The sequence below is a fragment of the Puntigrus tetrazona genome, chromosome 7 (assembly GCF_018831695.1).
Source record: "Puntigrus tetrazona isolate hp1 chromosome 7, ASM1883169v1, whole genome shotgun sequence".
In the NCBI taxonomy this organism is placed as follows: Eukaryota; Metazoa; Chordata; class Actinopteri; order Cypriniformes; family Cyprinidae; genus Puntigrus; species Puntigrus tetrazona.
Window position 1 is genome coordinate 32,914,880 of NC_056705.1, and position 26,929 is coordinate 32,941,808.

The 26,929-nt window shown below is 36.9% G+C and overlaps 2 protein-coding genes and 1 long non-coding RNA gene across 3 annotated transcripts; 2 read left to right on the forward strand and 1 right to left on the reverse strand.

Annotated features, from left to right (window-relative positions):
• The first annotated feature begins 8,551 nt into the window (after nt 1–8,551).
• On the forward strand, nt 8,552–13,309 carry LOC122348575 (eukaryotic translation initiation factor 5A-1). The gene is made up of 6 exons (XM_043244154.1): nt 8,552–8,864; nt 9,994–10,168; nt 10,439–10,543; nt 10,624–10,755; nt 10,845–10,917; nt 12,148–13,309. The coding sequence occupies exons 2-5, from the start codon at nt 10,001–10,003 to the stop codon at nt 10,905–10,907; spliced, it is 468 nt and encodes a 155-aa protein (XP_043100089.1). The 5' UTR covers nt 8,552–8,864; nt 9,994–10,000; the 3' UTR covers nt 10,908–10,917; nt 12,148–13,309.
• LOC122348574 (G protein pathway suppressor 2-like) lies at nt 13,204–25,871 on the reverse strand. The gene is made up of 11 exons (XM_043244153.1): nt 25,727–25,871; nt 25,524–25,641; nt 24,564–24,673; nt 23,160–23,272; nt 22,969–23,048; nt 22,764–22,843; nt 22,380–22,548; nt 20,375–20,449; nt 20,127–20,203; nt 19,945–20,040; nt 13,204–13,794 (listed from the first exon to the last, which is right to left on the reverse strand). The coding sequence occupies exons 2-11, from the start codon at nt 25,615–25,617 to the stop codon at nt 13,702–13,704; spliced, it is 987 nt and encodes a 328-aa protein (XP_043100088.1). The 5' UTR covers nt 25,618–25,641; nt 25,727–25,871; the 3' UTR covers nt 13,204–13,701.
• LOC122348576 lies at nt 13,872–17,095 on the forward strand. Its single transcript, XR_006251344.1, has 2 exons — nt 13,872–14,976; nt 15,097–17,095. It is a non-coding gene; the product is annotated as an uncharacterized LOC122348576 (long non-coding RNA).
• Nucleotides 25,872–26,929: the final 1,058 nt, after the last annotated feature.

The window sequence follows — 26,929 nt, forward strand, 5'->3', positions numbered from 1 at the left end:
TCCATGGCTGAGCTCGCTGGAGAACTTTTTGGAGCATTTCAGGAAAGTGTTTGGCCAGCCATCATCAAGTGTTACAGTGCATGACAAACTTCTTCAACTTCGGCAGGCAGAGGACAGGAGAAGTTCTGATTTGGAGTGAGTCGTGTAAGGAGTGAGTCGTGTAAGGAGAGTCGTGTAGCTGGTACCGACAGAGCCTCGCAAATAGCTTGGATGGATCGTTAGGTAACACAGGAATCGGCAATCAGCCATAGAATTAAACATAGGAAGCAACTCCAACACAAAATATAAGCAATACAGGAGATCAAGGTATCCCTTCAGCAGGCAGAGAGAGTGGGCAGACAGGCAGACAGAGAGCAGCAGGCAGGTATGTAACCTTGAGATCAGCCTTCGAGTGAATGGTGAGTGAGTTATAAAGGTGAGTCGTTGAAGGTGCAGGTGATTAGTAATCCGGTGACTGGGATCGTGACCATGTGACAGGTTCGGATGATGACAGCAGTGCTGGCATGACAAAAGTTATAATTGAACATTTTTTGGGAAATTAAAGCATTTCTCAGAAACGTATGTTATTTGAAAAAATACTGAGGTATACTGAGATATTACATCCACTCTCAGGGAAGAACTGTCTGGATGGGCATGTATGTTTCAAGTTAAACTTAATGCTGTGGATGCTCTATTAAACATTCTTAAAAGACATGGGCATAAAGACCTTCCCCATACTGCAAGGACGCTCTTTGGACACACAAACCATTGTGAACTTTCTACCAGATATGGTGTAGAGAGTGTGCAGTTGAATGTGTCAGATCAGTTCTTCAAACATCTGAGCAGGTATCCTGCAGCTGTGACAGACCACCTATAGTCACCTGAGTGAAAAAAAAAAAAAACTTTTATTGTTATATTTTTATTTGTGAAAATGTTTAAACCTTTAAGTGTGTTGTTGTGGAAAGCGTAAGAAAAGCCAATCAAGCACTGTCTATACAGGCAAAAGTTTATTCATAAATTTCTTCTGAAAAACTGTATTTCTGCTACATAGTGTTTTCATTTAAAAGAATGGATAGGTAACCAGCATTGGTGAAACACAGCCTACTGAGGCCAGAGTTACACTTCATAAGCAGTGCTATAAAAGCAGGGTCAAAGTTAAATCAGATCAAGAGACACAATAAACAAAACCTGTGTTCTAGTGCCAATCATTCAAACTGGTAGACATACCTGACATCTGAAGAGGTGTGTGTGTGTGTGTGTGTTAGTAAAGTGCAATCATTACATCTTAACGCTCCTTGTTGTTTTACTAATCTTACAGAAAACTTGATTCCAATTAAATTGAAATATTTTAAGATTAACTGAAAGTTAATCTTGTTTCTCGTCATTATACATCCCTGTCATTATACTGTTCAGTGCTTTGATGCAACCTGTGTTGTTAAAAGCGCCATATAAATAAAAATGATATTGAAAATAATATATAATCAGTTTAATTTTTTTTAATCTTGTGCCCCCATCAGTTAATAATATATAAAAATATGTTCAACAATTCAACATTTTTACACATTTATTTGTATATTTTCTATATGTTAAGACTTGTTATATGCTGATTTACATAACATAAAGCATGTTGTCCTTGAAGGGTCTTCACTATAGTATGTTGTGCTTCAAGAGAGTGCTCCAGTCACTCACAAAACGGAGTGTTAACGTATAAGAAAAAATATACTTCAGTTTTCTTCAGTTGACATTTATTTGCATAGCACTTTTTTATTATAAACATTGATTCAAAGCAGTTTTACAGTTCATGTTTCAACATTCATTAGACACTAGTACTTATTCTTTAGATATTAGAACTTATCCATTAGATACTAGTACTTTTTATTAGGTACTAGTGCATATTTATTAGAAACTACACTCGTTCATTAGACACTAGTATCTACTGACTAAGTACAAGTACTTACTCAAGTAACATGGATGTGTGTTTAAACATACCCAGGTAAAAAACAAGTAATTTTGTACTTATTATACTAAAAATGATTCTTTAGTAATTTAAGACACATTTAAGATCATCTAAGCTTACTCAACTGTGCTATTTTGAGACACCATGAATATGACTTAAAATGCACTTTGTATTTAAAACATATTTTGTATTTAAAAATTCACATTCACATGAGACCAAAAATGAAATGTAGTGCACGAGTTCAGTGCAATGATTACAAATGTGATTATTTTTTTTAAAACCTTCCAACCCCAGCCACAGCACTGTTTCGTGTCCTGAATGAATCAACAGTTTAAATGATTCGGTTCAATCGATATGACTCACTTATTAACAGTGACTACTGGCGGATGATTTTTTTACTATTTAAATCATTTCAAATGTCAGCATAATACGTTTTAATATCAAAACATGTATGCATTGTAAAATTAGGCCTTAAGTTAAACAAATGTGCAGATTTGTAAAAGAGTATGTAAAAGCTGATAGAGCACTGAAAATATTGCTTCAGAATAAATGTACACCACCAAAAATCTAAACCCTGTCTGCCTGTTAATCTTTCAATGTCATTAATTTCTTTACTTGCGAAGTTAAACTAGTATTCATTTCTTTCAGAATAAAGCTGCAGTCCTGTTTTTTTCTTTTTCTTTTGATTTGACTTGGTCTCTTTACTGTTTTACTTTGGAGCTCATCTTTTTGAGAGTGCAGCTCTAATATTGTACACACAAATACTGTTTAAAAACAGAAAAAAACCTTTAGCAAGCATTTTCTGCTCATTGTTCAATGAATTACTTCCACTGAAGCCATAATTTAGTAGTATTCAAGGTTTGGTGCTTGTAGGCATGTTTATTTATTTAGCTTCAGATTTTGTGTTTTTCTTTTAATTAATTTGACTTGGTTTCTTTATTTTATTTATGTTTGGACAGTGCATCACTAATATTGCACACAATGCTATTTAAAACACAAGATTGTTTTAATGTTGCTTGTATGTATGCACGTTATGAGATGGTGTTTTTGAAAATTATTTAGCAGTATTACAATTTTGTGCTTGTACTTTCATATGTAATACAAAAGCTATTGAATTCATTTACTGTAGTAAAAATAAATGTTTGGTTTGTGTACACATCTTTCATTTATTGGACCACGTTTATTATATATTGTTTGTTTTTAGTATAAATAAAATTTGATATCTTAGCATAACTAGCGATTATATATAAAACCAATATAGAGCAATACAGATTTTCAGAGGCAAAACATTTTTAGCTAATACTACAGAAGGAGAACTACGCCAAAGTTTCACAAATTGCTGTATAACCATTAACAGAAGTAGGTAAATGGTACGGTGGATGTACTGTACATTTACAGAATTTTCCGTTTTTAAATTGAAGGGAATTTTATCACAAAATGATCTGGTCATTTCAAGTTTTTTTTACAGATTCTTTTTTACAGTGCATGCCATTTGTGGGGCATTACACCTGAGCGTAAATTCATTTAACAGTAGTCAGAGAAAACAAGCATACCGTTTATTAAGAGTCATTTCTGAAGGGGACACTAATAATACAGTCAAACTCTACTTACACCAACACACTGGAAAACTCTGTAGCACGGAGGCTTCATTACGGTCATTTATAAAGATTTTCTCTGGTTTAATGAAAAAGCTGTTTTTTCTAGTTATTGCAATATTTGTTATTTTGTTTACAGCCAAGCCATCAACATGAATAACATTTAAACGCGACTGTTATTGTGAATTTTTGTAACAAATTCAATTGTCTATGTTACTAATAATAAACATCTGCAATTTAAACTTATAATTAATGAATGCACACTAAACAAAAGTACTAAATGTGTTTTTCCTGCTATCACGATGTTATCTGTGTAGAAACAACATTTCGGTCATGAGTTATTGAATCTGTGAATCCAACTTTACTGAAGAGAGTTAATAAACTAAATGTTTAGTCATTGCACAACACAGAGCTGATAAAACTGACTTTTCTACTTTTGTGGTCAAAAAAAGGGGTCTCAAATCGATAAACGTAGCGCCTACATTTCCCTATGTGTGTGACCGTGAGTGACACAGTACCTGAATGTCAAGATGGCTGACTCATTGAGGGCGTTAATGTTAGTTAATAAAACACATGAGAATCAGCTTTGGCCTGTTAGTTGCGGTACGATATGCAACATTGTGAACAAGCTACCCTTAACTAGATAAGTAACGTTTTAATTGCTAATATAAAAGATTTAAGGAAAATTACAGCATTTTTGCCACAATCCATTTAATAATGAATCAGCATAAACTACATTAAAGAGAATCACTTTATTGAAAGTGAATAAAATAGCCACAGGGCCATATATAAGCTGATCAAGTCTTCATGCTTCAGTTTTACTACAATTAGTTGCAGCTACTCCATGAATATTAGGCTATTTTCTTTTCATACATCATCATCAGCAATGTTGTAAGATGTCTTCATCATGTCAGGTCACTGTTTGTTTCAGTCACCGGTACAGTAACAGTTCTCGGTGTCACGTTACAATTTCCCCACATCAGAAAACTGTGAACATTGCTCACACCATTCTTAAACATGACATGAACTCGTTTTCAGCGCAACACGTGGTCGAAGAACAGACACAATGCCTTCTTATGTGTTAATCATTATAATATTTAGTATTAAAAGTTCTTTCTCAGATTCTCTAAAAATCTGTTAGGCTCTGTATTTGACTGTTACAAATACGATAAATAAAAAATGAATATGCTAATATGACATACTTTGCATTTAAGTCCATTTTAAGGAGAGAGTTTGTTTAAATATAAAAATGAATTAATATTATTATTATTAAGACAGAATGAAAGGGTTTTTTTGGAGTAACTGGGATGGTGCCTCCCTAGGACTCTGTACTCTGAGTATAGAGCGGCGGTGCTGGTAAATGTGCATTTAATGTGACATTAATTGTAATTCTACCTAATATTCAGAACAACACAAATAAAGATACTAATGGGGCTGTGGAAGTTGGTAAAAATGGTTTATATACAGGGGTTGGACAATGAAACTGAAACACTGACCAATTTAGTGTTAGAGGTTTCGTGGCTAAATTTGAGCAGCCTGGTGGACAACCTTCATTGATTGCACATTCCAGAGCAACGGTATCCAGGGTAATATCAGCATACCACCAAGAAGGATGAACCACATCCAACAGAATTAACTGGGGACGCAAGAGGAAGCTGTCTGAAAGGGAAGTATGTATCCAAAAAACATAAAACCACAGCTGCCCAACTCACAGAATTAAATATGCACTTCAACTCTCCTGTTTCCACCAAAACTGTCCATCGGGAGCTCCATAGGGTGAATATACATGGCCGGGCTGCTATAGCCAAACCTTTGGTCACTTGCGCCAGTACCAAACGTCGGTTTCAATGGTGCCAGCAATCTTGGGCTGTGGACAATGTGAAACATGCATTGTTCTCTGATGAGTCCACCTTCACTGTCTTTCCCACATCTGAGAGAGTTGTGGTGTGGAGAAGCCCCAAAGACAAGTACCACCCAGACTGTTGCGTGCCCAGAGTGAAGCATTGGGGTGGATCAGTGATGGTTTGGGCTCAATTCCCTAGACTCTATACTTGTGCTAGATGAGCGCATCACTGCCAAGGACTACCGAACCGTTCTGGAGGACCATGTGCACCAAATGATTCAAATATGTTTAAAACCTGTCCTAACACTTCAGTGAGTTTATTCAACTAGGTGTACATTTAGCACATAAGTTTGTCTAGTTTTAAGGTCTGCAAGAGGACAAACAGATTAAAGGAGAAACTGATAATATTTTACATTCCACATCAATGTACAATATACAGCTGCTATTTAAAAATAGATCTTCTTCCTCTCAAGACTTGTCTAATATATATATATATATTTTTTTGTTACTAGTACTAGTGTTTTTTTACACAATGTACAATAATTACACATTTATCATGAGGTACATTAACGGCCCTAAGGACCAAATACTGAACTGACATACACTCAAATATAATACTGCTTTGGGTAAGAACTCATTAGAAAATAAATAACTTGAATTTTTATATTAAGTAGAGTATGATCTTATAAATTGTGTAAACATTTTTGATTTGTGGTGCTAACTTTTTAAATATTTTTAAAAACGTGCTGATGGAAATGATAATTAATGTGAATGTAGTGAAACATTGAAGATATTAGAAAAGTCTTAAAAGGTTTCTCCAGCCCAATACAAAAACTGTCATTAATCACTTACCTCCATGTCGTTCCAACCTCGTAAAAGCTTTATTTGTCTTTGAAAAACTGGAAGTGTGTCACTGTCCCATTGACTGCCAAATAACTACCACTGTCTTGATGCAGGAAGAAAGACATCATTTGACTGCTCTATCCGTCTTCAGTGGTTCACCCATAATATTATGAAGAGACTTTTAGTGTGGAAATGAAATGATTCTGCACCGTAAGCTGACCATAGTGCCATTTTGTAGAAGAAAACCACTGGATCTGGGGTGGTGAAGTATTCTGTAACAATGGTGTTTAAGATCCAAGCACGGGCTTCATTAAAACACAGTGTGGTCAAAACAGGCAAGGTCCAAATACCAGCAAACAGTTACATCCAGGGGCAAAGCAAAGTCGTAATCCAGTCAGCAAACTACGGTCAGGGCCGGCAGCAAAACATTCACTAAACACAGGGCAACAATCCTAGAGGACGATCCAAAGTAACAAATAAAACCAAGACGCATTTATTCAAAATGCACCAAAAACCTGTAATAACACACTGTACACATACTGTGAAAACAAATATGATCCAGGTTATCGTAAACCTGCTAGACAGCCCTGGGGCTGCCGACTCCAAATCTTATTGGTCAATCCAATGTTTTCACTGCCACTCATTTTAAACTACAGAAGCATTCCCTGTTCATTTCTATGACTTCAGCAACACAACTGAAAAATGTGATTGGATAAAAGCTCTAATAAAAACCTAGTGTATCCTATTTGTATTACAGTAATACGGTGTTCATTTTCCATCACAAAATATCAGGGAGTGACAAATCTCATTAACGACGCAGAGTTCCAGGCAGTTAGCTCTCTTTGGCTAGAATTAATCGCGTGCTGAAGATGATGCGTTAATCATTTCTCAATTAATACATTTAATTACATTTTTTAGAAAGCCCCCCAAATGGAATATATAAACAGCTAAAGAGTAAGAGTATATGAGGTAAGATAGGTTGTTAATTGATAGCTTTGCTGTGTGCCTGTAATCAATCTAGCAAAACATGTAACAGACTGTTTATTATATTATACAAATATGCATTGTTTTGCCACTTATACGATTAACGCTAATTATTATGTAACACTGAAACTTAATTACCTGTTCGAAATAATCCATCACACAAGTACCGATTTCAGGATCGTGCATTAATATTTTCAGTTCACATCCACAACAGGGAGAACTCATAACTATTCACTTAAACCACCGCCCACTGAACAACCTGACCCCGCCCACAAATACATCATTTTACTGATGAATGATGTCTGTAGACCAATCACAACAGACTAGGCCATCTGACTAATCAAAGCACAGTAGGCTCATAGAAAGGGCAAAGCTGGACCCACCTAAATCAAGCTTTTTTGTCAAATCCAGATAATTTACCATAGAAATATGCTTAAAACCTATGACTGTTATGTGGTTTGATCCCTTCGAAACCTTACATGTTTATTTAGATTTATGACCTATTGTGTGCTCAGCAGTTTTCACAGTTTTGACTTTTCCTTTAGGCTTTAGGGGACTGGGGGTAAATTTGATCAGGCCCCTTTCACAGCTTCCCAAAGGGACATTTTTTAAAGCTATTATTGGACTAGACAGTTCAGATGTAAATATCTATTTATTTCCTATTCACATTTATATTTAAAATCAGTATTTAGTAGATTTAATTGAAATATATTTTAAAATGAAGATTTAACCTTTGATACTTTATTTTAATATAGTCATCAAGTAATAAAATGTTCAAAATCTAACTAAATGTATTTGTTTTGTAGTATTGTCATACTGAACTGAAAAGCACAATAAAAACTACATTCCAAGTCTACTTGAGCAGAGAGCATTGATATAAGTGTAAAAAAAAACATGATTTAAAATCTGACATATACTCCAGCAGAAAAAAATATTTAAATGTAAAGTAGTGTGACGGTCATACTTGATTTACATAAATTGGGTGTAGAGGGGCCCCTCCAGGGTCACTTTTTAGCCCCAGTCTGACCCTAGCTCTTAATAAGAGTTCTGAATTTGGCGAATATATCTCATTCCTCTCCGGAGGCCCTTTCTAACGCATTCTAACGATATAAGACGCCGGAGTCGCTGTAGCGCCCCCTTCAGGCCTTGGCGACATTACCATCCCTCCAAGTTTCAAGCCTCTGCGTCTCGTTCTCTAGTTTCGCGTGGTGATCGCTGATCCGTGACCATTCTATAAATTACAATAGGGTTGTATCACTGCTCGCTCGAACCACCGACAACACTCACACACTCAAGAAAGGCGCTCCCACCCGTCCAAGGAATGAAAGAGCGAGGGTGCGTGCGCATGCGCGCTCAGGAGGAAACGGCTGAGGTTCATTTCGTGCTATGTGCGGTCGACTCCGTACCGTTCAGAGCGAGAGAGCGAGGGGCAGAGAGCAAGAAAAGGGAGTTTAGGATTCACGCTTGGGGTCAGGCAACTGAACGTGTTGCTTAAACTGCAAGAGGAGAACACGAGACGCCTGTAATGACATCAAGTGAATTAAGTGAATAAACAAGCGGCACTGCACAGCTGATAGCAAGAGAGGCAGACAGATCCGAGAAGAGAGGAACAGGGACGAACTAGCTGGGTTGCCCCGAAAGCGTGGACAAGGCTGTAAACCAGGTACATTTCTCCTCAAACCGTTTCATCCCGCGTAGCAACAACCTCCTTCCTCGAGACTGCCCTTTATCTTTTTCTTACGCCTTTCGTCACCTTAAAGCAAACGACAGCGAGATTAAGATGCAGCATCTGCTGTACATTGCGATGCATGCGCAGGACATTCGTGCTTAGAACGACGACGACCCGTTTCATTCGGGCGTCGGGTGCACAAACCAAACGCTATTTAAATGCGCGTCAAAGTTGCTACGCGGCACGAAGACGAGATCAAAAAAAAAACTTGATCATAACTCAAGCCCGCACGAGTTCACGCTGCGCCTCGTGGATCTGTCACAGCGAGCCTCGTCTCGGCCGCGCACGGCTCCGTTCCGCATTACCGTTAGACCGCGGGTCTGTCGCGAGCGGCTGAACGGCGACACGCTTGCACCTGCCTGCGATTAGCGCGCTGCTCGGCGGCCTTCGGTCTGTGATCAGTGCGCAGCGGCGGATCCAGCAGGCCTCACCGACAGTGGCCAGCTCACTGCGGCTGGAGGACACGCGCGCGCTCTTACTCCATAAACCTACATGCTTCTTATTCCCCGTTAAATGCGTCATTGTTGAACCGAGTTGTGTAGATCATCTCCACTGCGCGTGCGATTCACTAGACCCCGCGAAACTCCACGTTAATGATCACCGCGTTATCTATTTCAAAAGTGGTATTCGGATGCATTAGCATTCTAAATGTGTCTTAAAACGGCTTGAAGCATCGATACGTGTAGGACAGTGTGTCTCCTTCCCACGTGAATGCCACAGTACACTCAATAATGTAACGTTATGTTCTCTAGACGTTCAATTGCTGTTATTGTTGACATTTAGTATTTAGGTGTAATTACACATTTACAACAGCTTCTGTTAGAAGTTCACTTCACAGGTGTCATGCACTTGTTGCCTTATATAGCTTCTGCAAACCCAAGGAGGCTTGATGCTATTAACCAATGACAGCACCGGGCTTTAATGATTACAGTAACACTTGATTTTAATTTAAGGAGGAGAAAGAACATGAGTGTTGCATATCGAGGAATGCTTTATTTCATACCGTACCATATTTCATGTTTGTTTGGTGAAATAACGCTGAACTTGTGGCTCAAATCCTTAGATAAAACATGGCAGATGCTGACCTGGACTTCACAACGGGCGACGCTGGTGCCTCTGCTACCTACCCCATGCAATGCTCCGCCCTGCGCAAAAACGGTTTTGTGGTGCTAAAAGGTCGACCGTGCAAGATCGTGGAAATGTCCACATCTAAGACCGGCAAACACGGACACGCCAAGGTGAGCGGTGGTCTGGGGGCCAAGTAGAAAAATACAGTAGTTGACAACCTAGCTAGACTAGCGATAAATCTATTAGAGGAGTAAATCAGAGCTAAACGTATAGATGTTTATGGTTCCGGGAGTTCTCTCTGTACAAGATTTTATAAATTAGGTGCACAGTGAAAGTATTTCTATTCATTCACACCATGCGAGGGATGAAGAGGAGGAACGAAGCGAGATGGTTTCGAATAGCAGCAGTAAAATACACCCCATGCTTTCCTTTGTTTAAAGGTTCACATGGTGGGCATCGACATCTTCTCTGGCAAAAAGTACGAGGATATCTGTCCCTCAACCCACAATATGGATGTCCCCAACATTAAAAGAATGGACTACCAGGTATTTAAGTGGGAATATTGGACGCAGTTGTACTGAAAGTAAATCAGTGTTTCACAAATGTCTGTTTTCCCACTTTTTAGCTTATTGGCATACAGGATGGCTACCTGTCTCTGCTCCAGGACAGCGGTGAGGTCAGAGAAGACTTAAAAATGCCAGAAGGAGACCTGGGCAAAGAGATAGAAAGCAAGTTTGATGCTGGTGAGGAAATCCTGGTAAGTGTCTTTAAAATCGGCCACCGAGCAAATGCCACCGAGCAGATGTTAAGTGTAACCTCTTCGTTTTTTTTTTTTTTTTTTTGCAGATCACTGTCCTGTCTGCTATGAACGAGGAGGCTGCAGTAGCCATCAAAGCCATGGCTAAATAAAACACAGCAGGTATATGGAGCTCTCAGTGCTGTGTGTATACTCACCCGCTAACTAGCCCCGGAGCGACCGTGCCTCACCAGTCTGCTTGCAGCAAAGCATTTCTTCTAATGTGAACTTTTACACAATGAAACAAACCTTGTAACAACAACAACAACGATGATGATGATGATAATGGTGTTTTTAGCTTTACACAGAATGCTTTGCTGTTTGCTCTCTGGTACTTTTCTGTAACACAGATGTAGGACTGCTTGATGTGTCTGGTATGTAAAAGCAGTGACTAAGATGTAAATAGGATTTTATTTTGTATTTTACTCTACCGGCTAAACAGTAAGAATTAAACATACTGTACTGTAAAGTAACTTTAAGAAGCACTATATACAATTATGTGTGTTGATATTACCCAGATCCTCGTTAATGGGAGAGTCATTAAGTTATTGCATAGTGGCATGGCGCACTTTGGGTTTAAAAATGAATGGCGGATATCGAAGCAATTATTTCAGCCTCTGTTTAGTCTTAGTTATTTCTGTAGACTGCCTGTCTACATGTATATAGAACTGCCGTTTTGCACAGTCATGTATTTTTAATTGAATACTTTTACAAGCTTACTATTTGTGACCCTGGACCACAAAACCAGTATGGCAGGGGCTTGTTTCATTTTATAAATGTCCTACCATAAATATATGAAAAATGTGATTAGTAATATACAAACAGTCAAGCACCCCATTTCCTGTCTTTAAAGTCTGAGGGTTTAATGACATTTAGAAAAAAATAGCACTCCTCCCCTTTAAAATGAGTATCCTATGCAGATGATACAGTCCTTACCCTTAACTACAGTACGGTTTTGTTTCGTTTCAATACTGTGATTAAGACAAAAACAAATATAAAACACAACCCAACCAGATATTAAAAAGAGCACATATAAATCATGTCTTTATTTCTGTGATGCATTCTAGTGTTTTAAAAACTTCATTTGGACAAAAAAAAGCTTTAAAATGTGATTTTCTGTTGTTGATTTTTTTGCACACTTGATTCCAGATATTCAAATTTGATTCAGCTTTCAGACTCTGTATAAATGTCAATTTCTAAAATTGGACTTGTTTTGTGGTCCGGTGTGGTCTATTGGTGTGTTCTGTATACACACTTACCTTTAGCTTCATCTTTTTTTATCCTTCCTTTCTGATCTCACTTTTATCCCCCCTTCTTCACTCACTCCTGCCTCTACTTCTTTCTTGCTTTCAGGGCTTGACCAGATGCATTGGACCTGGATATGAGAGAATTAGACCTCAGCAATGCTATTCTCCCTCCTTTTTTCTTTCTCATTCTTTATTTCTCTCTCGCTCTCTCCCTTTCTTTTTCTTTTCTTTTTAATAGCCCATGTGAGAGTTAAAAAATAAATTTAATAATCAAAATGTTCCAAACAAAAACTTTTTTCAGAAACAAAAGGTACATAATTGATAGATATCAAAGGGACCGTATGAACGGCAGACGGAAGTACCGTAGTGATGAGGGGAAAGCTTTTCTTTGTATCTATTTAATTTATTTGTTGGGGTCTGAGAGGGGAGCGTGAGCGTGTCTGGTTTCATTTTCAGATAGCTATCCCTCATATGTTCTTCGCTAACACAACGGTAAATAGCTGTAAGAGGTTTGTTATGTGGTTGATTTTATTCATGAGCCGTCATAGTGCAATGGGAGGGAGGGAAAAAAAGTAAAGGACAGATACAGAAGCAATGACATGAGAAATAGGGTCTTCACTACAGGACTAGGTGCTCTGCTTAACATCCCTTTTATCTTCCTGTAGCTTTAAGAGCGGCTGACAATATCACACAGCTTGGTGTATATAGATGGATGATACAGTATGACTTAGCTCCTCCCCCTCACTCCCTCTCCCCTGATGAAACGGATAACACGGGGGAAGGAAGCATCACCATTTTTAAAGAATTTCCCCAGATGTATGATCTGAAGTAGAACGAGGATCCATTAGCCTTATCTTTCGTCGAAATAAACAGACGCATACTTTTGCCTATAAATGTACTCAGTATTGACCTGTGGTCCTTCGCTTAATGCTTGCCGCTCCCGTTCAAAGGACAAACAATTAAGAACCTCAATTCCCGTCTTTAAAGTTTGAGGGTTTAATGACATTTTGAAAAAATAGCACTTCTCCCCTTTAAAATGAGTATCCTATGCAGGCCTGATACAGTCCTTACCCTTAACTACAGTACGGTTTTGTTTCATTTTGTTCCAATACTGTGATTAAGACAAAAATAAATACCAATATAAACACAACCCAACCAAATATTAAAAAGAGCACATATAAATCATGTCTTTATTTCTGTTTGTGATGCATTCTGGTGTTGTAATACTGACAAGATAGAAAAAGGCATTAAAAGACAAACTTAAAGTATTTATGTAATGTGGGATAATCTTATTTGCATTATTAACACTTTAAACTTTAAGTTAAAATACACAGGCATAGTGATATTTTATCCAGATTTGAACAAATGGATCCTGCAGGGAGATTACAGCTTGCTCAAACTCTGGCTTTTACGTCAGTTCTTTGACAAAGTAGCACTTGTTTTGCTTTTTTCCTCCAGAAAACCAAGTATAAGACCATTCTGTATCATTTATTATCAACAATGTTTATAAACCAGCAATATTAGCTGCATTGGGACTTTTATTACAATGTCGGGGGGGAAAAATTAAATGAGGTGGATTTCAGCTCTGAAGTGAGCCAAAAAAAAAAAAAAAAAAAGTTTTCAGTAGCCTGATACCTTGTCAAGATCATACTTTTAGAAGTTAATGAGGTTTTCCGTGATGGAAGAATCTCTGTCCAGTGTGAGGGAGGAAAGCATGCCGTGATGCTGGTTGAGATGAGTTCTGGAATGGAGCCTAAAACAAAATAAATAAAAGTTAATCTATCGATCTTGGAAAAAAAAGCTTTAATAATTTTAAAACTAACCAGTAACCTCTTCAATACTGAAAAAAAAAGAAAATTAAAATGAAAATCAAAATTATTTTCCAAAAGTTTCTTTTTCTTAAAAAAAAAAAAAAAAAAAAAAAGAAATGTTTAAAAGTAACAACTGAGTGTACAGACTCTAGATTTTAGATGTTGTATCACTATCATTACTATGCTGTTTTTCCTCAGCAGCTGTTATTTTGTATTTTCTCTCATATATTTAAAGCACTGTTGCTCTCACTCATGAAAAAGACAAACAATAAAAATCAATCGATAGTTATTAGGGGTGCGATAACACGAATAATACCAGTATCACTGGAACCATTTCATTTTCATAGGGGGCACTTTTTATGATCCCAGAAACAGGCAATTGCCAAAACAATAACAACCTTTATAATTACTTAAAGGAACACTCCACTCTTTTGGAAATAGGCTCATTCTCCAACTCCCCCAGAGTTAAGTTGAGTAAGCCGATCTCCAGGTTTAGCGATAGCACTTTTAACATAGATCATTGAATCCAGAAGCATCGTGTTCAAAAAATGACCAAAGAGGACAAATTGGCCCAAGGAAAATGTCCAGTGGTGGGTGAAGGTTTCTTCAGCTCAAGTTAAATCTGACTCCATTTTAAGATGATCTCGAATTTAGGTTGAAAGGCAAATGCAAAGTTTGTCTGTTTCTAATTATTCTTTTGATATTTGATTATTCTCATTAACCATTTTATTTACTCGTTCATTCAGGTGTTAAAGTCGCTAGCAAGGACACAACGTAAAACAGAATAATATTAGATGTAATAATAATATTCAATAATGTAAATATGTATTGTGAATTACATAGCCAAAACAAAAATATCAAATCATATTAATACAAAACATCAAATTCCCAAGTATTAATCTAAAAGTAAAGTATGCATACCTGACCTTAGGAAATACATGGTATGGAGTGGAAAGACATACCACACTATGGGCTTTCTGGCTACAGAATCACTCTGATCTTTTTGCAACATTTCCTGAAGTACCTCGGACCAAGACAGTCCTCCCATGAAAAGCAGACAGAAACTAACACTTGGGACAGATGTTACGTGCGTGGAATACACTTGGGAGGGCACACCTATTGAAGTAATCGAATCTTTATTATCATAGTTTACCTCTGCAGAAATGATGATCTTGAAATTGCAATAGCCTAAATAATAACCATATTACTGGATCTGACAATTTTTTTTTTTAAATCAAAAATAGTCTAATAGCCTAAACTGCCCACCACTACTGACGAGTCTGGCCTGGATTTCGGGAAGCTCAGGGAGCTGAGAAGCACGACTGTCCTGGCACTGAGAGCCCAAGCGATTGGTCGCTCGATGGCAAGCCTGTGGCTAAACCTGACCAAGATAAAGGATGCAGACAAGATCCGTTTCTCCACACTGATCTCTCAGAGCGTGCTGTTCGGTCCTTCTGTCGAGGGCATCGCCAAGTGTATCATGGAGACACAGAAGGCATACCAAGCCATGCGCCTCTTCCTGCTAAAATGCTCTGTTGCTGCCAGCCGCCCAAAGTCAGAGCCGCCTCAGCAGGTAAAACCAGAGCCACGACAAAGTTGCTCTCGCAACTGGAAGACGCTTCTTGTTTGCAAAAAAGGCAAGGAACCCGGCCCAAAGTAGTGCTGGATCCACTGTACTGATCTGAGCCCCAACAAGAGGGTAGGACAAAGTCTTGCTGCCAACCGCCCGCATTCCAAGCACAATTACTGCCATAGCAATATCACCCTACAGCCTAAGATTGGTTGCTCCGGTATAGAGACGGGAACAGTATACTGTCAAGAAGCACAGTCTTTCAGTACTTATGCAAAAATAGAAATAATCATATGAATGTGTGACATTTACAGATACGGAAAACCTGATCTCTCAGAGCATCTCTCACATTATATATGTGTGTGTGTGTGTTTACAGCTACTCTGTTTACCTTAGTTTTTAAAGCAGTCCTGTCTGTATAAATATGGCAGACGCATTGAGGCTCCAAGCAGCCAATGAGATGTCTAGGTATTTATTGGGTTCCAAATGGAAGTCAAAATAAATCCCCAACTGTGAAATACATTGCAAGATCTTAGTGAAGATCACATGATCATAAACAGACATCACTTCCGTGAAGTAACCATCACATGTTTCCTTCATTAACAGACTTTGGCCCTTTGTGAAGGGAATCCATTGTTGACTTTCGTTTTGGAACATGCATACAAATGGTGCCCCAAATTCCCAAAGGGCCCTTCAACGGTGCAAAAAAAGCTGTTTGGAATTTGCCTGTTATGGGTGAACTCCAAACAAAAATGAGAATCCCTATGACCTACTCCATTGGAATGGCAGAGCCCTTTTAAGTGTGTTCTTTTAAGGATGTATGGGCATTACCGTTTCATAAGAGTTTGGACCTCCCTTGGCAAATTGTGCATGCATGCAGCGTTCAGCATTCTATCAGTTGTTGCAAATAGTTATTTATTCTCATTATTATTATGGTGGGCAAATTCCAAACAGCTTTTTAAAGGCCTTTAAAGGGCACTATTTGTAGGGAATAACTGATTCCCTTCACAAAGGGCCTTCCAGAAGTGCGTTAGTGAAGGAAACCTGCCACTCCACAGAAGCTCCTAACTGAAGATCACATGATCACAAATGGAAATCACTTGCATGTAGGGATTCATTTGCCCACTTTCATTTGGAACTTCCCAACAAGTCGTGAGCTTCGGAACTGGGTGAAATAATTGCCCATTGGCTGCCCTGATTTCTATGAACATCGGCCAGAGAAAAATTGCTGACACTTGAATTAATTGGTTTTGACACTTTTGCAGTTGTAAGATCAGGTCTCCAGACTGTGACCATTTTTTCTGCCTGTGTGACAATTTTGTGAGTACTCAGACTGGAGCAACCACCGCGTTATACTAAAGTACCAAGTAAATGTAATACTGCACCATGTAATACTTGCAATACCTTACGCCTCTGAAGCAACTTACAGTACATTATACCTACTGACTAGCATGTAGTATCTTTGGAATATTTTAGACAGTTAAAACCTTATAGAAATGAAAGTTTATATTTTACACAATATATTCAGATTTAGCTAAATATATACCACAAAAAAAAAAAAATTATAAATATATATATATGATTGTAAGACATCTCCAGAATAGTCATAATTCAACAAGTTTAAACTCATTAAATATCCAAAAAATGTTGAGAAAAAAAAAAATAAAAATTCATTTCAGTAATAAAGCCGTTCTATTTCGAGAAACACCTTCTATTTACTTCACTGGTTGTGTATACCTCCATCCACAGAAACTACAGCTGTTCGTTTCAGCCAGTGGCTATTTTCAACAGATGCTGTTTACACTATTATAAGTGCAAATATGTAAAAATAGCAGATCTTTGCAGTAAGTGTAATAAATGGATCTTTGCAGGCGACACGGACTCAGAAAACAGTTTAGTAGGTGAATAAGTAAAATATGCTTTCATTTCATTGATATTCATTGTCAGCAGGCTTTATGCTGTAGCCTAAAGTAACAATCTTATCCCACACATCACCTTTGAATGACTGGGATCTTGATCTTCTTGATCCATTTCTTTGGAGCTCTAGATAAAATGAACACTGTTCACAAGCACACAAGAGGATGCACCTTATTCTTATATCTTTAATTTAGAGAAACAGCTAGATTTTATTTTTCTAGCTGACTTTATGAATGGGTAATGGTTATTCTGAGGTAAATGTATTGTTCTTCCAACAGTTTGACACAGAATGAGCAATAACACGAGACATTTATTTCTCATGTACTCTTTTATAAGATAGCTGACCTTCTGAATGAATTCATGTTTATCTCATACTAGTGTAGAGAAAGATATAATGGGTTCACTTGGTGTTTGAACTGAGGGGCTAAAGTGATTACTCCCCCACATTAAAGACCACTAAAGTGGTATGAAATTCCAGGACTTGAGAACTTTAAACACCAATTTTTAACATTTTCAAGGACTTCAGAGATCACAGTCTCATTAGTTTATTTGTAATAATAATAGTCACCACTTTGCATATTCAAAGTTTTCTTTTTATGATTATGACTGACCTGAGGAGTAAAAGCTTTATAATACACTTAGTTATTAGCTATATTTTTAGTAATAAAAATGGACCATGTGAAAAACAGGCTGTATATTGACTACATTTCTATATATCAAACTAACGATAATAATTGATTCACATAAATGATCAAAACCAAGTCATCACATTGCTATACTGAACAACAAAATAAAATATGCTACATAATGTAATATGCTTATACATAACGAAATCCTACGTACATTATTATAACATACCTTCAGAGGGCCCTTAATTATCCTTAATTATTACATTTTTGCACCCGTGTCTTTTTATACCCTATAATCTTATAAAAATACTTCTCACCTCAGTGAATAATAAACAGGGTGAAATGGCTATGTATTTATATCAGATGCAATATTTCGCTCTTGGGTCGTGGCTAAAACAAAACTAATTTTCAGCTCAAACCAAATCCCGCTTAGACTCCGGTAGGACTAATTATGTTTTTTTTCCCTCCAATTCTTCAACAGAATGTCTCATAAAAAGCAGTAGTCTGATAAGTAACTGTTATTTTCAGGGTGATGTTCAGGTTAAATATGTCATTTAAATTAAATTAGCCTAAGCTAATTACCAAAAGAGCATTTTGGGTTGAGCGAGCGGAATGGAAACTTCAGAAAGACGCTCCCCTAACCCCAAAGAAATATGAAAAAAATAAGTCATAACATGTAAATTTACAGTCGCTAGGGGTGACCTCACAAGTTCACAAGCAAATTCATACTTTTGGTCACAAACGCAACCGTTTGGAGCCTTACTTGAAGAGCTCTCTCTTTAATGTAGCACTTTTTTCCCCACTAATGACAGCAAGAGTACCTGATTTTACTTTTATAGTCATCATAAACATGTAGTTAAGTATAAAATATAAAGGGAATTTTAACTCCATATACATTAATCTTCTATTTTAAATAATTAATAGGTGTATTTGCTATAATTAGTATTTAAGAGTGTAATGAATGATGGTTTCAGCTAAAATACAAGTGGAATATTTTTATTGATTTTGTTTGTTTTACAGAGAAAGCATGTTAAAAGCATATTTTAGTTAATATTTACAGTGTCCAAAAATATCACATACAAATATCTGATATTCTGAACCTATAGCTGTTCCCACACTGATGGGAGCCATGTACTCAATAATCACACATTCTAAACTACGTCTTGGAATATTATATATATATATATGACCCAAATAACTTTTTTTTTAGCAGATCTTTAGTCATCTGAACAAATAAAAAATAACTCTTGCACATTTTGATCTGACTAAGGGAAAAGGCATTATAATAAAATGTGCTACCAATGGTGAATAAATCAAACGATTTTACTTATTCTCAAATTATTCATATTAACAACATCAGGATTCAATCAATCATTTCTATTTATATAGCGCTTTTAACAACACAGATTGTATCAAAGCACTGAAAAGTATTGCGTGATTATGAGTAGAGTGTGGATTTAATGAGAATCTCTAATCATTAGTATTTCATATTAAGAAATTCTTTTAACCCAAAAGCAAACTATTCTCCCTTCAAACTGGTTGTTTTTTTTTTAAATACAAATATAAATGGAACATAATTTACTTTAATTCACATGTTTCATATAATTCTTTCTGGATTAAAATCCGGCATCAAAATTATATTTTGACATTTATTTATCCCAGCTGCTGTTAGAGTAGGCTCTAATTAAACACGCCTCCTGCAGGATCCTTAGACAAATGAGGACATTTATTGGACAGCTTCTAACTTAGAAAACATTACTACAAACAGTTTTGAACACTGGCTGGTTATGTACTTGCTCAAATATTGATAATGGATCATTTTTAACCATAAATTGTTACACACTGCAGCTTTAAGTAATAAAATAATATTGTAGTACGAGCATTTTAAGTGCATTACAGAAAGTGTATTTTACTGCACTGTTTTTTTTCCACTTGATGGACATTTAAAAAGGTTCAGTACAGGTTAGTGAGCTCACCTTGGCAGCAGGAATCTGGACCGTCATGGATGGAGCGGATATTAGACCAGACGCACTCACATGTAAAGCCTGTGGATGGATGGGTCTTAGAGCAGCCTAATGACAACACACAAATATTAACATTTTATCACGGAAGTTACACCTTCCCAATATTTGCCAAACGAGTTTCAGCGAGTACTTACAGAGTCAGTAAAGCCAGACTGCTGGTTGGCATGTTCAAGCTGTTTCTGGAGGGGGATGCTAGCACTAGGGATGAATCCTGTCAAGATTGATTGAGGAAAGGAGGAGTGATGGATTGATATTGTTGAGATAAAATAGCACAATACTGATGTATGACATTTCTGGCCAGAAAAGGTGTAAAGTGATGCTGAAATGTTTTAGAAAAAGCTACATTAATATAAAAAACTAAAACGTCAGAGGACTTTCTTACCTGTCTGGGTAGTGAAATGGCTGTGGACAGCATAACCTTGAGGCAGGAACGGCATGCTCTGGAATGGTGATGCCCCTACACGGAAACACAGAAACGTTTTTGACTAATGTTTTACAAACGAGGCTCAGTTCGACACTGGATTGTTTGATGCTGAAAGACGGAGTGGTCCCAGTCATGATTCAGAACTGCAGACAGTGAGTGAAACGCATGTTTTATTGGCAATCGGTGCGAGTGTTTATCACTCTTTGTCTTCACCTGCACGCACACCTCCAGAGTTTTTCACTCTATACTCAAGATTATCATGGGATTGGGTCAAACTGGCCGTGTTTTGCCCCTTTAAAGAATTTTGGTGTGTGGTGGTCAGTCCACAGCAGTGATAGAAATTAAAATTTTTAAGCAAATGAAATAAGTATTAACAAAAATATCTTTGAAATATGGCATTTAGATGTATTTACACAGTTCAATGCAGCTCAGAGGGACTTAGATAGCAGTTACATATACATATTTGAAAATATTTACAAAAATTAAGATATTCTTACCGCCAGTAGGTGGCAATAAGTTGATTCAATGATTCATTTGACTGAACCAAATCATTTAAAGTCGATTCATTCAGAAACTAATGAGCATTATGTTGTTCAGAGACGCAGAACAGTGCTATACCTGTGTTTGGAATGATTTTTGTTAGTGAGAGCAGGAAATATAGCGTCTAAAACGCAAGTCTCCTAACATTAATTTTTTTTGTATTAAACGGTTGCATTAAATCATTTGAATTCATGCTGACTTTTGGAGAAAAATAGGCACTCTTCATGTGATATTAACTATGTATGTGCAGTGAAAGAATGTACACTTTCACACACTAGATTAAGTTATGTATTCATTCTCTGACAGCAGATGTCACAGTTGGCAGAAATAACAGTTTTCCCGGTAAAGACAAAACACAAAGCAGCAGCACCGGACTTTGAACTTGCAGTGCTTATGTTTAATGAACTCATATAACCTTCTGAAATTGAATCATCACATTCAGCCATATCGTAATTGTGGTCTTTCCGTCTCCAAAATTAAAACTCTTGAAATTATAATTAAGGCCTAGCCAACTCTACATGTAAACCTCGTGTGCTTTGACAATATTAGTAATAATCGCAACACTCACCACACTCTCCCAGCGGAGACCTGTTTCTTCTATCAAACGTTACTCAAGAGGGCCCTCTTAAACCGCAGGAACTACCCAAACCAATTGTGGAACTACCCACTTTTTGACAGCAGGTACTAGGAAACGGTTTTAGTGGTGGGAAACGGTTTTAGTTTGAGTAGTGTCTAAAAATTCTAGGAACTATCAGTGACGTAAGTGTACACTGATTGGACAAGCATCCACAAAACACCAGCATCTTTAAAAAGCCATAACATGTTTACTCCGTGAACACGGAAAACAGCTATAACAGCATTTACCTGGTGTCTGGAGTATTGTGTTCTTTTCTCAGCTTCGATGTACGTTGCCAAAGAAAGTCTCTTGGACCCAACTTTTCTTCTCTCTTAACCGAGTAAATTGTGCGTTTACATTACATCTCTGTAGTATGAAACCCACAACACAAACAGCTCTGATCAAGGAATCTTTCATTCACCATTTGTCCCTGTCGGCCTGTTTCAGAGTTTCTGCTTCGGGTGCGAACACAACCAGGAAAAATGGCCAAAGGGAGAAATTAGTTCTCTAGGAACTAACCTGCTGGCTCAAACCTAAAGTACACAGTGTGAAAGCCCCTAAGGTGAAAGCCTGCTTTAAGCAGGAGAGACTAAAGAAAACATTTTAGCTATGACATTAAGGAAGGGAGCAAGCCTTCATAAATCTTTTGTTTAGTTAATGCCGCTCCACCTGAAGGCAGGAAATCACCAAACCAGCTTTACTGACAAGATGTGTATTATAATCACATTCAATTACTGCGCACCCCTACCTTGCCTCATCTGAAGACTGGTTTAATAATGAATAAAGATGATAAAGTTTTGTCGTTACCTCTTATCTGCGTGTTGCCTGTAAAACTGATGGGCACCGAAGCAGCAGGTCCATAAGACGTGTGATGCTGGGCCTGACTGACGGCAAATGGCTCATGGACAGCACTGTTTGAGAACTGCCCATGCTCAGAGGAACCGGGGGGAAAGCATGGCTGGCTGAAGTGATGGCCCTAAACAACACAACATTTTATGGATAAGTGCCAGGTATGATTCATGAAGTAGCAATATAACTAACTAACAATATTAACTCTTACAAAGACAATAAAAAAAATAAATAAATAGTAACACAAATTAAAGCTTCTCTGCATAAAACGTAATCAGTTCTATTTCTTGGCATTACCGCTGTTAAAAAGAACACACAGTGTAACATGTTTTATTTACTTACAGGCATCAGAGGTGTCTGAAACAGCTGTTTACTGCGCTCCCCTAAAAGAGCACTAGCTCTACTGTGACTCACTGGACTGCCTTAAACACATTAAAACAGGATTTTAAACATTACATAGCATCTTACATCTGTTATTAATCTATATATACCATATTTACTACTATTGACAAGGTGATGGTGGTTTTGTAAACTTCTAAAACGCCACCTTGCATGCTGAGTAGATGCTGTCCCGAGTGCAGAGGTAAGCTGGGCTGGTAACTAGCTGAGGCCAGTGTTGTAATATCACTAAAAATAAAAGAAGAAGAACTTCAGAAATACAAAAAAAACTATGTATAAAAATTTGTAGCACAATAATTAAGCACACTGTCCAATATCAAGTGCATAATCAAGATTTACCTTTGCTCCTTTCTTCGACGCTTTTCCTCCTCATGAAGCACTTTTTTAAGCTGTAAGAAGAGTTGATGTTTCTCCTCTTGCAAAACCTGCAATTTTTCCCCCATTTTCTGAACCTAGTAACCAATTAAAAACTTCATAAATATGTAAAGAAATTCAAAAAACTCTGCACAGCCTACCCGAAGATCCTAGCATTAGAAACATAGCGGAGTTTTTAATATGGCGAGAATATATTTATTTTTAATGACATTCCTGAAAATATGAAAGAAAGTTCTCATTTATTTTTCATATTTCACAACAATATGTTTTGTGAAATATTGCAAATGCATTTCTTTCAGAATATTTTATTGAAATATAATAACTTTGCCACTAAGCATGAAAGAGAGAAAGAAAGGAAGAGAAAGAGAGAGAGAGAGAGAGAGAGCGAGAAAGACCCTGTTGTGATGGTCTCAATGACAACCACGTCACATGATGTATTCAAAGTTTTGCATACAAGTGCAATAATAGTAACAGTCCAAAGCTTTGAGAGTAATAAGAAAAAAAAGACGAAACCAAGTGAAACCCTGTGGCTTATGGAAATACACTGAAGTCTTAAGACATGAAGTGACTGGTCTGTGCAAGAAACTGAACAATATTTATATCATTTGCTTAACCCTGATACATCATAATACACAACTTTCCTGAGCTCCTTCACAACAACTTATACAACTTTGGCCTATAGATAACGTTGACAGAACGCTTCACACAATGGATGTCGTGAATGAGCTCAGGAGAGTCGGACATGGTGTATCAGGAGTAAAAAAGAAAAAATTAAAAAAATAAAATATGCACAGACTGATCCGTTTTGTGTCTTAAGACCTGAATGTATCATCACAAGCCAAAGGGTTTAATTTGGTTTTGTCTGTGTATTTTTGCCTGTTCTGTCTATGCTTTACTGTCAAAGAATTTTACATCTAGCATAAAAATCAAGGCAGGCTCAAGGATTTTTGTTTATTGTCATCAGGCCAAGACAGCTTCTAGCATGAGAATGAAGTTTTTGCACATTACTAATAAACTGTATTTATTTGATAACCTAGTGTTTTGTAGGTTGTGCGTTCACTTACAGAAGTGCTGTAATAAATATGTACGTTTGTGAACAGATGTTTGAGCCCTGTCCTAATTTTATTTTTTTTTTTTTTTATTCAAAATTATAAAATAACTGTGAAAAAAAAAAAAAAAATAGAAAAAAAGATTTGTTTGTTTTTACATAAAGATTTTTTTGGTACTTGGAATTTTGGAAAAGTTATAAACTAACCTTGAGGAACATTATCTGAAACTGCATTTCATAACCGCACCGAAGAAAATAAAATGAACTTTAGTATAAAGGGTCAACGGCACAATCCTGAGGAGCTAATGTAGTTCACATACCTGTTCTTTAGTTTCTTCCAAAGACATTCGTTCCTCCATTTCTTTATTTCGTTTCCTTTCTTCCTCCTCTTTTAATTTTTGTTCCATCATCTTATCCACTTCTTCCTCTTCTACAGTATGACAGGGAGAACACACACACACACACATATACAGAATATGCGTTTTATATAAAACTATGACACTATAAAAATCAGACTGCCCAGGAAGGGCAACCATGAATGACCTCTACCCGTCACAGAAGTCACACAAGTGGTAAAATAAATAGATAATATTAATGATAATAATTAGTAGGCTTACATCATAAAACAAAAAGAACCAGTTTTTTTGAGATCATATGAATTATTGCACCTCTGTTATGGCTAATATTAATTTCATAATGATCCTTACTTCATTCAGTAGCAGAAGTTAAGTGAAAATGTGCAAATACTACAGTCTTAAATATCTGTTTAAACATAAGCTTTCATAGCAGCAGCAGACAAGACTCCTTTCTATTCTAACATGACAAAGCCTTTGTGTACAAGACGGGGTTAATAAAGAAATGATTGAGTCAGTGTGGAAGAACTAACCGGTCCGCTGCAACTATCTCTATCTTTGTTGGCACAGTTTAGGAAGTGCCTTTTTCTGTTCTACAAAAGAGGGTGTCCCAGTACATTTGTCTCTATAGAGAATGTACAAGTGATTGGTGTTTCATTTTTTCCTCTGAATTGGCCAACTGCTGGTAGATTGTTTTCCCCATGGCTTAAAAGCTTGAAATATTGAATTAAACTTCACTCTCAAACGCTTGTATTGAAATATTTAGCATTCTACAATAAAACTGTCAGGAGGCCTCTGAGTGATTTTGAAGCACTGATTGGATCCGGGAGCTTCAAACTATAATTAAAATGATTTTGTTGTTATGTACACAAATTAAGAGGATTCTCAAATAGATACTCATTTGTGTAGAGTGAAACACGTGTGTACCTTGTCTTCTCCTTTCTCTCTCTTTCATGATATGCTTATGCAGGGCTCTGGCCATCGCGTTGGACAGCTTTGGTCTCTCCAGCAGAGCAGGCATCGTCACAGGCAGCGGAGGAGCCAGCTGAACACACATCATGGCTTATTATGTGTTCGTCGAGGACTTTGAAATAAATCTAACTTGCCTCTCTTCGTAAGAATGAACTTACTTTCGTATTGATGCAGGTTCTCCACAATGATTTCCTCTGTATTCGTCAGAAATTTCTTAGAAGTTCAGGATAAATAAAGTAAGTGATGCTTATGAGCGCCCTAATTTGTGTTCGTCTCTCTTCTTCTTCGTCTTCTTCTTCTTCTTCTTCTGGTTTTATGGTGGGTTGCGAAGCAGCTGAAAGGGGGCATACCGCCACCTACTGTACTGGAGTGTGATATTCTGCACTTTAGACCGCTATTTATTAAAAACATTATTAATGCTCTTATCATTTAGTTAAATTCCTACCCAAAGCTTGAATTTCTCTTCTTGTTCATTCTGTTAAAGGGTGACTTTTCTGTCTTTATGAATTACTTATTTTCTCTATAGTCAAATATTTATAAGAAAGGTATATTATATATATATATATATATATATATATATATATATATATATATATATATATATATATATATATATATATATATATATATATATATATTAGGTCTACTTTGCCACTTAAACAGAAATAACAGACATTAAAAATCTTTTTTTTTTTTTTTTTTTTAATTGATATTATGATAATTTTATCATGTCCTGCAGGGCAAAGTAATCAATTTCCACTAGAAATATAAACTGTGAAATTAAATAACTTTAAAATATGTTATGGACTAGGTTAAGCTCCATCTAATCATACATATAAATCATGTGAAACTATAGTCTCTCTTTCTCTATCTATACACTCTAAAAAAAGGTTCTGTAGGTGGTTCTTTGGTTCGTAATCATAGAAGAACCTCTATTAGTGCTGAATAGCATCTTTATCAAATCGTGGCATATAGAACCATAAGAGGTGCACATATATGCTTAAAAATAGGAAGCATAATAGCAGATTTGTAAATATGTGTTACACAGAAGCATAGGTTCTACCGTAGATAAGCCAGTGTGCTTCTAAATCATTTAGGTGTAAGACAGATACTGTGAATGCAGGAAAGAAGACAGGTACGATCTCAGGCAGAGAGGTATAGGGTGTCAGCGGTAGAATGAAAAACTTAGCAGTAGTGATTTAATTACCTGTTTTCAGTCTGCCATCTTCACAGTCATCAACCACGCATCTGAACTTTTCCTTCAGGAGACTCATTACAGAGCCGTGTAACAACTCACTACTTCACATCAACACTGGCATGGTTTCACAGATCAGAAAGGAGCTTATGTTAAGAGGAAGGCA